Source organism: Oxyura jamaicensis, chromosome 1 (genome assembly GCF_011077185.1).
Source record: "Oxyura jamaicensis isolate SHBP4307 breed ruddy duck chromosome 1, BPBGC_Ojam_1.0, whole genome shotgun sequence".
Taxonomy (NCBI): domain Eukaryota; kingdom Metazoa; phylum Chordata; class Aves; order Anseriformes; family Anatidae; genus Oxyura; species Oxyura jamaicensis.
In genome coordinates, this window is record NC_048893.1 from 185,776,554 (window position 1) to 185,788,947 (window position 12,394).

The following is a 12,394-nucleotide window of genomic DNA, read 5'->3' on the forward strand; positions in this document are numbered from 1 at the left end:
TGAAGAAAAATTAAGAACAGGCTGCTCACACCTTCACTAGCTGCCTGTGACGACCTGGGGATGCCACAAGGAAGGAGTACAGGCATCTCCTGACACCAGGCACTCTGCACTCAGCAGCTATCTCCTTTTCTCTACCACACCTAGGCACAGCAGGCACAGCACCTGCTTGTGCCAACTGCGAGCCCGTTACAGACTTGTGGACATGGAGAGAGGGCCCCCAGTCCCAGCTGGGCCAGACTGCTTGCCAGCCAACTTTCCTCTTTGGTCTGAGTGCTTTCAGTGATGTTTGAATCATGGAACTAGCCCAAGAGGACAGAGATCACTCGTAAAAGGCATGCAATCCATGATCTAAAGCTGCTAAGAAAAAATTCCACCGTATTTCTCTTTCCCTGTTACCACACTGTGCTGGTATTTCCCAGGCAAACCCAAAACCTTCCTTGCATACCTTCAGAGATGAACCCCGATTCCTCCAGTTCTCTGCAGGGCCAAGGTCTCACCTGTTTGAGAGGGACATTCCCTCAGCCCGGGAGAGCACTTTGCTCCGGTGGAAGTTCAGTCTCACAGCTGGGCAGCTGAGGGGAAGGTTTAAGGGGCATCTGCAGCAGGTGGGCAGTGAGCACTCCTGCGGTGCATGAAAGGCTCAGCATAGCCACGTAACAGCCGAACACAGTCTCCAAGACTACATTTCTCTGAACAAATCTAATTTTCCATCAAGAAAGAAAGCAATGTTCGTCTGCACATTGCTTCATAGGCTGTGGAGCCGTTCCCTGGCTATTATCACAATTGCAGCTATGACTATAAGAAACACAGCTTTGAATTTAAAGCTTCAGCTCAGGAGTGGCTTGACCAATTCTTAAATGATTATTTAACTAATGCAAGGGCAGAACTGGAAAGGACTTGTTCACATGTACTCTCAAGCCTGCTGTCCATCTAGGGCAAGTTTTTTAACATGCCGAAACCATCAAGTTTGCATAGGAAAAAAAATTTACTGATGACTGAGACAAGAACTTTGCCTGTTTTCCATGATACATTCCAGGAGAATAGGAGTCCCAGGATGGAGTACACTACCTTAGTCCAGGCAAACAAGAGCCTTCTGGCACACACCAGCAGTGCAGTTTTCAGACTGATAATGAAACCATAAAAATGGAAACATTAATTAAGTGCATGGAACACGGGTGAGGTGGTGAAGATAAGAGGTGCAAACTCTACTGAGGCCAAGTATGAAGTCCTTCACGTAGTTCCAGAAAGAGGAATTTGTTCTCTTCCCAAGGGAACTCCTTTATAGTACAAGAAATCAAGATACAGCATCTTCTGTTCTGTAACAAGCAAAAGCCTGGCACAAACACTGTTACAGAGGTTGAAACAAGCAGGAGACATTTGGCTTGGAAAAGAGCAGGCTGATCTTAAGAGTCAGAAATTGTCTGTAGCCATAGCATTATGAGAACACTCTTAGCAGAGCATTCAGCATTGTACCAGAACTTTGTAGACACTGGAAAAAGCTTTTGATAGAACAGCAAAGAATGTCACTTGCAAAATAATGGGGTGTTATGGACCCCCTCTAGAAAGACAATTAAGAGTATAGAAACTTAAGATGGATCTTAACACAGGCAAGCTCACATTAGCACTCCTCCAAACCTGCTTGAGAGGTAATATCATGTAGTCTTCTTTTCCTCCACTGTTTCATCCTTCTTTCTTTCTTTCCTTCCTTTATTTATTTATTTATTTTACTGGATAAAGACTGGCTTGATTAGAAATAAGATTACATTGGATCCGACCGCAACAATTACAAAATATAGGTTTCATAGACAGTATCTGCCTCAACACCCACATGCCACAAAATGACATTAAGAAGACTAAGATTGGAAGAAGCAGCTGGAAATGTTGGTTGGAAGAGGATAAGAAGGAAAAGAGTTAACACAGGAGAGCAGGTGACATGGCAGGTCCTTTGGTATTGATTTCCATGCACACTGAGAAGGCCAAGGAAACAGTTTCCTCTGAAGGATGGTGGGGTGGGCTGGCACCTGTGAGGAAAATATCCTTACTGAAAGTGGGGACTTGTACATGACTTTTGTTCTTCAGAAAACAGTTCATGCCTTACAATAAACTTGATTGACAATCAAACTTTACATCTTTAACATGTGTCAAATCATTATGATTAAGTGAGTTGCAAACATGAAATAATACAAAGCAGCTGATGAAGAGACTTCAAGTTAATATGGTGATATCTACACTGGATTTTTAGATATTAACTGACCTTAATAGACAGATAGATATTAACTGACCTAATAAACAAGGGCTTACGCAGAATGAAGAAAATCTTTGTGGAAGAGGAACTGAAAATGGGTCCACCACATCTGAATAAACTGACATTATGTATGAGACAACCTTCTAATGAGCCTGTTGGGAAGCAAGGAGGAAGACCCAAACCATCAAGAAGAGGAAGATATGAGCACTGATTTCTTCTGCAGTCAAATCAAACAATGTCTCAAGGATGAAAAAGCACTGAGGATAATTACCAGCAACTCTTCTGCTTCCCTGAAATAAAAATGAGACTGGGCACACAGTCTTGACACACAGGCTCTTTGTGAAATTAACTTCAGTCCCCAAATAAGGAAGACTGATTGTATAAGAAAAGCAAAAAAATAAGAAAAAAAAAAAACCGGGGGGGGGGCCCCCCGAGCTGAGAAGTTACATAATATTACTGCTTTGCCTGCCAAAACATAGGAGGATCAGAAAAGGAGAATTAGCTTATCTGAAGGAGACAGTGGTACATAATTTGGCTGTAACTGTAACTAAGTCATTGTGTGTAGGACATTTATACCAAGTGGTTTCTAAAAAGCAATAGAAATTATATTATGTAAAAAGCATAAAATAAATAAATATTTTTCAAGAGCACAGCTGAGAGAGAATATTTTGAGACACTGTTTCAATGTTTATATCTACCCTCTCTAAAAGTTTTGGAATAATAGTAGTTTTAATTAAGGCTACACTTCACGTGGGAGGATTTCAATAAAATGAATGAATTACAACATTGCAGAAATGCTCTTTTCACCTAGACTTACTGTATGCAATGGTAAGATATACATCCAGGCCCTCTGGCCATGGAAAAAAAAAAAAATCTACAGGACATATTTTGCATATCACCATAATTTGATGGTCTGTGATTTCTCAAGAAAACAGAAATGTGAGAAACATGTTGACAGTTCAGTCTAATTCCAGAATTCTTCTATGTCACAGTTGCTACTTGTGAGTATTGCACATAAAAATAAATTCCCCTGACTTAAAGAAAAAGGGATTTCTTTTTCTTTGCTATGAGATGAAACCCCTCTGCATCACTAAGCAATATGCAGCTAAATTTGAATTTATACTCTCACTGTTGTCCATGATAGAACATTTGTGATTGTGTGTTTAAGAGACAGATACTGATTGAATAAAGCCTGCATGACCAGGGGATAATTTGAAAAGATCTCTCCTGTGATAACAAGAACATACAATGCTTTAAGGAAAAAATAATGTTGTAGCTCACTGTTAGTAGCTACAACAGGACAAGGTCATCCTTTGGACTACACCACCTAGTCTGAGCACCACAGCAGCATCTTTGTAACACGCTTGATCCTCTGTGAAGAGGATCTGTCCAAGAAGTACATCCTGACTTTCCTGCCTCAGGGTTCAGACCAGAACAACTCTGAAAAATCATACATAGAATACTGAAAAAATAAATAAATAAATAAATAAATAATGAAGTGTCTTTTCTGATAGCATTAGGTAGGACAAAATGCGCACAACCTATTAGAAGTGTATAATCATTAGGAAAAAAGGTAACAGGACTGTTTTATATACTCCATTGCAGTTGGAACGTGATCATTATTCTCATTTTAAATTTCCTGACCATTAAAAAATATTTTTTCTTTCAGTCTCCATGTTAAGCACACAAGTGAACCATCAAGACACATTGTACAATTGTCTGTTTATCTGTTGTTTTTTTTTTCTGCATTTATCTGTTTTCAATCACTGTCTTTTTTTGTCCTTGATAGATAAATTTTATAAATCCTAAATTTCAGACACTAATTAGTGATTCTCTCCTCACTTCATGACACCAAACTGTTCAGCTGCAAGCTCCTGGGCAGGCCTGTCCAGCTTCCTGATAGCAAGAGGTCAGGTTATACCCCTAGTACTGAGTCCAGGGCCAGATGGCAAAACCCCCCTGGTCATGGTATTGAAGGTGAAAACTAACACCAAGGCAGAGCAGAACCGAGCTGTGAGCAACCCAAGGAGAGCTCTAGCTGTTTAAGAACAGACATAAAAGGAGAAAACAGAAGTCTTCTGGTTTCTATTTGCAGATCCATAAATGATGTGCTGTGTGGAAAATTATATTGAGGACGATGTCATTTGTTACTTCTTCACCCAGGTTCCCTGCCTCCAAATTCAGCTCCCTACATCTACACAGCTACGTGAGCAGGGGCCAAGTTTCCAAGATTTCATCAAAATTTCAGAAAATCCAGAACTTCCCTCTTCTGCAAAACAACGTGTGGTTATAAGGCACCAAATCTCCACAAGTGCAAAGCAACAAAAACATCTAAGGGACCTCACAAGGACCTCGTGAGAAGTCATGAGCTGGGACATGAATTTGCACAGAGGTACCCAGAATGGGTGACAGCCCATTTATTTCTGCTACTATAACCATGGGTAGCAGAGCCTGAGATTTTGTTTCCTCCCTTGCTTGATACAAGAGTAAACACAGCAGAGCATAAACTAAGGAGATGATGCAAGTGACTCTGAAAGACATGCAGTGATGACATGGAAGGTCCAGGTGCATCGTCTCTTACCTCCTGCCATTCCATTTCCAGAGAAACTTAAGACTGCCTTGGAAGCAGTCTCTTCAGTTCCCTGCTATTTATGTGTTTATTAAACACATGTTTATCTTTTTTCCATGAGGACAATAGCAGTGCTTGACTTTTTCAAAGCCCAGAGTCCCATGTCCAGCTTCCACACGTTACACCCAGTCATTCAGGAAAGGCATTTTTTTTTCCTTCCAGCTGGCAGGCAGCTTCAGTTCTGCACAGATTGGTGACAGTTTGAGATAATTTTCTTCTGATTTTTCTCTTCCTGCTCTCTGCACTGCTGAGGTTTCACCCACCCCACTCAGCTGGGGAGCGTTGCCTGCCACAGCATGTTTGCAGCCCAGCGCCAGATGACACAGTAACCTTGCTCTGGATCTCCAACACTTTTTTGCCCATGCTGCTTGCCCAGTGGTTGACACATCCATTTCAGGTGAGATGCTATAATCCAATTCTTGCCAAAAATCTTTCCCCTCTTCCTTCCAACTTAGCAAAAAACAGAAATAACATTTTCATGGTCTTGTTCCTCCTGGAATTTTCTCACACCCTTTCTAGGAATACAAAGAGGATGTCTTTTCGCAGTCCCATTCCTACACATACACACAGTTGTAAGAAAATGCTCTGAAGGCACATCAAGCAAATAATACCAATTTTCAAAATTCTACAGCAATGTATTTATACAAATTACAGAATTCTGTATGTATTTTACACTCCATTACAGAATATCAAGTAAATAACACCATTTGCTCTTTTTCCCCCATTAGATTTCTCTTCAAGTGAATTTTAGCGCTCAGGAGAGGTGCCAGATTGGCAGAGCTAGGAAATGAAGACTCCTGAGTGTGCACGGCCAAGGGGCAGCAGCAGTGCAAGCCTGGCTTTGTCAGGTCAGCTGTCTTCAGCCCTGCTTCAGGGCCATGCAAGGAGCCAGAGGGTATGTGTACCCCTCCAGCCCTTGGCACAGCAGCCAAGCAGCACCCAGGGGGTGAAGGTCGTGCCCATACCCCACCAAAAATAACAAAAAAAAATCATTTTACACAAGTGACCGAACAAAATCTGTTGTTTGCTACTTGAGCCAGGCTGGATTTGGCCCAGTGAGGCTCCAATGAGTGGTGAATTCTCAGATCCTGGACTATCCAGTCTCGCAATAACGCCCATGTTAAATTACATGTTTCTATATTTACAGAAAGTCAGTATTTACACACCATTATGGGTTATTAGAGTAAATTGGTTACAGTTTATTTATATGGACTGCCATAAACTCATAACATTTTTCTTGGTTTTAATCCTTTCTTTAGAAAAGTACAAAAAATAAATAAAACATGTTAATGAGTAGTAATGATTTGCCTATGTCTAAAAATCCAAATCAATTTAACATTAAGACTCAAACCATGGCCTAGTATCCTGGCCTCGACTCCTAGTGTTTTTAACCTTTGCCATTCATTTCCCAGCACATGCAAGATTTTCTGGAAAAACAGAGTTGCAGCCTTCATTCCCTCCCTCCTCACAGTACAATTGCTCTGTTTAACACTGAGCCCAGCACTTCCCAGGAGCTCTCTTACTTGCTGGGTCCAGCAAGGCTTTGTGCCTCCTGGTCCAGTGATTCAGTACCTGGTTAACCTGCGGCACATCTACGTGCAGGTTATGAAGGGTTACAAACCAACCCCCGGGCTGCAGATTGGGCTTAGATCCCTTGGCAATAGCAGTCCCTAGGCATGTCGGTGTCCGACTGCATCTTACAGATCTGCTAACAGAATTTACATGTCTTTATCATTCAAAACCAGTTATAACAAAATGCCATGTTTTATTGCAGGTTGCAGGTATCTCCCAGTCGAGGTGTGGCCTCTCCTCCTGCAGAGCACAGGACGGTCCCACTTGTTCAGGACACCAAGCCATGGGTTATTCCAGAACAGATTTATGTTTCAAATAATATCTGTTTATATCACGTGGACAGGTGTGCATTAGAGCAAAACAAATCAGGATTATATAATTATGAATAGGCTACAATTCTGGCTATGCCAAAGTACATTTCCACCCAGACTCGATGTCTCTGAGGGCAGCATCACAAGTCCTGCAGACCCCATGGCAAAAGCTATGCTCGTTGTAATGGCATCAAGTTCAAACCCTAAGGGATGCAACAGCTACAAAATGCATTTATCAAATGGGTCTTACATGGTTTTTCTCTCTTTTCTTTTTTTTCTCCTTCAGGATACTGGGGGAAAAATGACTCTTTCTATGGGTTAACTCCCAAATGATAATTGCTCATCGACATTTTAGTGTGCTTAACATGAAATGCTACAGTTCCTTAAATTTTATGTACTATCATCTCACGGTTCATGAATATTTGAACATATTTTAGGAAGAAAAAAAAAATAAAAGTCTAATACTTTCCCCCCATTGTCATTATCGATAGAGATTTATTAGTTTCATTTTGCAAGTTTTACTTTAGGAAGGGTGCTAATATCATGTATTATGACAGTCACACTGAAAGCAATTTTCCATAAAAGATGTTACAATGACCCCTATGGAACTTGTATAATTTCATAGTAGATAGTCAAGTGCACAAATAAACATGTTTACAAGACTGATCCTGTTAGCCTGGTTCTTACCCTCTGAAACCTTTATGTGCTATTTGTGGAATCTTAAAATTAGTACAATTGTTGATATTATTTATGTTGTTTCTGGCATTCTGCTTTAGGAAGGAAAAAAAAATAAAAAAGCATATTTATCATTTAGCTTTGGTATAATCTGCAGTAGGTTTTAACAAGTAGAATATATTCCAACCCCTATATTTTCCACAGCCGTGAAGTTTACAATGATGTAATAAGTCACTTTATCAGAGAGGAAATATTACAGACACAGAAAAAAAGTTGAAGACCCAGTTTTCTTTTTAATCCTCTGGGGTAAGCTATGAAACAAGCAGTCAGAAGAGTGAGTACTCAGTGTCATGAGTGGTGTGCATACTTTTACAATAATATGGGCACAAAAGAGATTGTCGCCTTTAGTACATGAGGGTCACTAGAATTTATTATTATTACCTTTTTATTGTTTTTTGTTGTTTTTTTTTTTCTTTTTATCCATGCACCTTTATATTTACTTGCATGAATTTACCACAGGTTCATAGTGGCCTTTGCCGTTTTAATGCTTACAGAGCCTAAAGCTTCCAAAATGCCTATCTGGCCTGTACATATTTCATTAAAAATAAACTCTATATAATAAATAAATATATAAAATAAATAAAATGTTGCCTTTGGAATTTCTATAAATAAATTTAACTTTTTATTTTTTATTTTTTTTTTACTAAGAGGTCTTTGCTTTAAACTCAGCGGGGTGAGACCCAGCGAGTGATTAACTGAAAAGTCTCTTGTCTAAGTAAGACTGCACCCTCCATGCCTTTTGTAAATGCAGCGTACACTTGAGCAGGCCACCAGCCAAAAATCCCGATGAATCAAAGTATGGCAGCTATGCTGATATATGACGAAGTACAACTGATCAAAAATTTAAAAGCGTGTCCATTCCCCAGCATGCATCAGGCCGTTCTCCTCCTCCCTCGGCTCCCCTCTCTCTCACTCCCATTCACGCTCTCGCGTCCTCTCGCGCTCGCTCTCACTCACTCTCTCGCGCTCCCCCTCTCGTACTAAATCAAGCGAGTGGGCATAGGCTCTCCTCCAGGAGGACAAACCTTTAAGTGCAGAACAAAATCAGCATGTTCCATCCAAGCCTCCATCATACATTATGCATGCGACAAAGTTTGGCAACAGTGGAGCTGATGTGATGACACAGCTAATCAATAAGAACCCACCGCATGAAACCTTTATAGTGGTTACTTTTTAAGGGCTCAAGTGAAGGAATTGTCTTTGTCAACTTTGGCTTAAAATATCCTTATATAGTTCAGGTACTTTCTCAGGGTCCACTGGTCTAGGTAAAAAATGTGTAAATTTTTGATGCCGTTTAGTCCTAGTCCCTTCTCTTGGAGTCCCATCTTTATTTAATGCAACGTAGTATCGTCTTCCAGTGTCCACGTGTTTATATAGATTTGATGAATATGTGTTATACCAGTTTTCTTCAAACTGCTCTCTGAATACACACTCCTGGGTTAATTTTTCCTATGAAAAGAAAAGAAAAAGTGGTAAGGAGCTAGCCACAAAAATAAGCTATTTTTAAAAGAATTGCTAATTTCACTGCTCAAAATCAGTAACTCAGTGTTCAACTCACAGAATGAACACTTGCAATATTCCCAATTTTAACTAAATAAAGCTGTATTGCTGGGTATTTCATAAAGCATTCACAAGGGTGAATGAGAAGCATAAATGATTCTCCAAAAGCTTTGTTGTCAAAAGCAAGACAGCACTAACAAACATGAAAGCAGGTATTTTAATTTCTGATCATTTCCAAGCACCTCACAAGACATTACTGGACTTGTATAAGCAATTCCTTGAATCATGAGTGCAAGCACTTGAACAAGCAGGCATTACAAAAGGGAACCATCACTCTTTTGCAGGGTGGTAACATCATTTAGGGTCTTAAAATCTCTATATCCTTTCATTACAAGGAGTACTTAATGTGTCTCATTCATTGCAGACGATACATTTTAATACCTGTGATTTGGTTTATTATTTGTACTGCAGAACCACAACCCACAAGAGCCTCAAACAGGAGCACAAACCCCAGGTGCTGAGATGATCAAGTTAGGCGAGGAAAAGCCCTCCAGGTTTCACGAGGGTTCTCCTTGTGTGTGTCCTCTCCTACAGAAGACACCCACCGAAGGCATCAACCATTTCATCATCTCCCCTGCCATGGACTCCCACTCCTTCCAGTTCACCCCCTCACCGAGCCTGCACATACAGCCTTTTGGTCTAAATGGAGAGGGTTGGCTTAAAAAGCAGCCACCTGATTCATTCTGAATGAATTGGGAAATGCTCACACAAGTGACTGAGCAGGAAGACTGGGGAAAAAAAAGTGTTAGCCTCTAGCATAGGAAAGCTGATGGAAAGGTGGGAAGAATAAGCCTGTGAATAGTCTTACCAGGTGGCACCAAAAAATATACCAATAATTTAATACTTTTATGTAACTAGCATCGTCACTCAAATAGCACTCATAACTACCAAATCCAGCTTCCAGTTGAGGATCATCTCCTCATTAATACAAAACTCCACACCATGTAGAATTCTCTGCATGTGTTTTTACAGAAATTAAAGCAGTCCTTTTAGGTAGATGCACAGAGAAGGGAAAACAGAGATCAAGGCCCAGGTGCAGCAAAGCTTTTATGGCACCTACACCCACAACCTGATCACAAGCAAGGAGCCACAGCTCAAACTCTAGTTCCTTTGAGGAAACCACCCTCCATGGCTTAACCCAGGAGCTTCACAAAAACTACCATCACCTAATCTTGCAACTCAGCCCAGAGCTGAAAGTATTTTGGGGATCACCTCTGCAGCTCAGGACTTGCAGCTCTCAACCTTTTCCTAAATCAAAGTGCTTTGGCACAGAGATTTTCTGCTGTTTCAAGACATGCTCAGAAATGTTTTTGCCTTGACAGTGCCAAGACATCTCAGTGTGTACCATGTGCCCAGTGGGTTTGTTCCACTGGTGCGGAGTGGGTCCAGTGGAAGGAACAGCCACCAACCCACAAAAGCCCCTCGCACCGCAGTGCCACGTTCTTGGGGTGACAAACCACCTTGCTGGCTGCTTGGCAAGCATGGTGCTCCCCAGGAGGGGTCTGCACCCCACCAGGCCTGGGGTCTGGGGTCCTGCTTGGACCCCTACATACCTCGTAGGATTCACCCAGGAACTGTCCCACATGGGGAGAGCAAACAGCCAGCACTCCCCCTACTAACCAAGGACTGGGCTGCAAAGTCAGGGTCCTCCTCAATGCCTAAATGCTTGGGATTGAGGTTTGTTTTCCTTTGTTTTGTTTTTCCTAAATTTAGGCAGCAGCAACTCTGATAGGCTAGAAAGGCAGCAAGCAAGCAGTTCCTGACTCTCTCTGATGGGTGTTGGGAACATTGTCACCCCTCAGGAAGGAGAAATCACCTCCAGGGCTGGGTGTGGGGACGTTGAACACTTGCATATTCACCAGGGCAGCGGCTCTGCGTGGATCCAGGTGGCTGTGGCAGAAGAGAAGATGGCAGCCCCATCCCTCCCAGCATCTCCAGCTGTTCCACCACCTCATGTCCCTCGCTGCAGGCTCAGCCAAGCAGAGTGCACCAAAATGTGAGCAGGTCTGCAGAGCTGCTGCATACAATCATTTATGTCACTTTCTGACTATGACACTTTTACTGTGCGAGGTAGAGAGGTTGTGGAGTCTCCGTCCTTGGAGATTTTTAACCATGGTCCTGGGGAAGCTGCTGTAGGTATCCCTGCTTGAGCAGGGGTTGGACCAGATTGCCTCTGTGGTTCTGCAAAGTAGCTCAAACACAGTAACACCCCATGCTGTTTACAGAAGGAAAAGAAAAATATATCTTTTTACATTAATTCCTCATCTATGGGCCAAATCCTGCATCAGCGACTGATAATTGCTAGAAACAGCAGCAGTAATGAATGCCACCAGACATCTGCAGCAGCTGAAAGTTAGGCACATTGCAGTAGCCCCTTGCACAGCCTCAAAGTATTAAAAAAAAAAAAAAAAAAAAAAAATCAGCTGCTATAAAGACCATCTTTAAGTACAGCTCTCATTAATATTTTATTTTGCATAAGGTTTAAAATCACTTTGTTTGCTTTAATGCAAAAGCAGATGCTAAGAGATGTTATATGCCGGGTCTATAGGTCCACCGGGGAAAGAGAAACTAATTCAAATTGTTTTCCTGCTCTCAGAAGGCAATAGGATCACATGACAAGCACTGCAGAAGCACTCCCTACTAAAAATAGCAACATTTTAGGAGGATATTTCAGTCCTGTCTTGAATTCATTAATTATTCACTTCATCTGCATTTTTTTTAGCATCATCATAAATTTCTATCTTTGCATGAACAGTACTTCCCCGTGCCCTGAAGGAGAAATTTTAAAATAGCCTCTCTTTATCTGGCAGGTTTGATCAATTATGACAGTGCTGTGGTGCACCTAGCTGGCAGACCTTGAATAAGGGCTTGCACTGTACCGCATGCTGGCTGAGTTCAATGGATTTCAAGCTCACAAGCTGAATCTTTATTTTACAAGTTCATCCTGGTTTTACTTTTCATCCTCTTACAGCTAGATCTCTTCAGGCCTTTATTAAAATCCTAAGAAATGCAGGTACAGACAGTAGGGAAATATTTCAATATGAACCTCAGAGGGCAATCAGGATGCAGGTTCAGATTCGTAGGAACACTAACAGTCACACTTTCAGAGAAGTGAAATAATTTCTTTGGAAATTCATTAAACTGTTCCCTCCTGGGACACCTAGAAATGCTGGTTGCAGCAAAAGACCACTGGAAAAAATCTATGCCAGTGACTTTGGATCAGGCCCCAGAAATAATCTGGGGAATAAAATCCCAGCATATCCTTCATTCCCATACCCTGGGAGATACTTATGATGATGGTTCAGCTAGTAGCAAGACAGGCAGGATCTGAAAGGCACTAGC

At 41.4% G+C, this 12,394-nt stretch overlaps 1 protein-coding gene across 2 annotated transcripts in view; it reads right to left on the reverse strand.

Annotated features, from left to right (window-relative positions):
* Window positions 1-6,049: 6,049 nt before the first annotated feature.
* The window catches only part of FGF9 (fibroblast growth factor 9), a 28,988-nt gene continuing 22,643 nt past the window's right edge, over window positions 6,050-12,394 (reverse strand). For both annotated transcript variants that reach the window (XM_035326467.1, XM_035326472.1), the window contains one exon: window positions 6,050-8,941. In XM_035326467.1, the coding sequence (XP_035182358.1) occupies window positions 8,696-8,941 (246 nt within the window). In that variant the 3' untranslated portion in view covers window positions 6,050-8,695. The remainder of the gene's footprint in view (window positions 8,942-12,394) is intronic.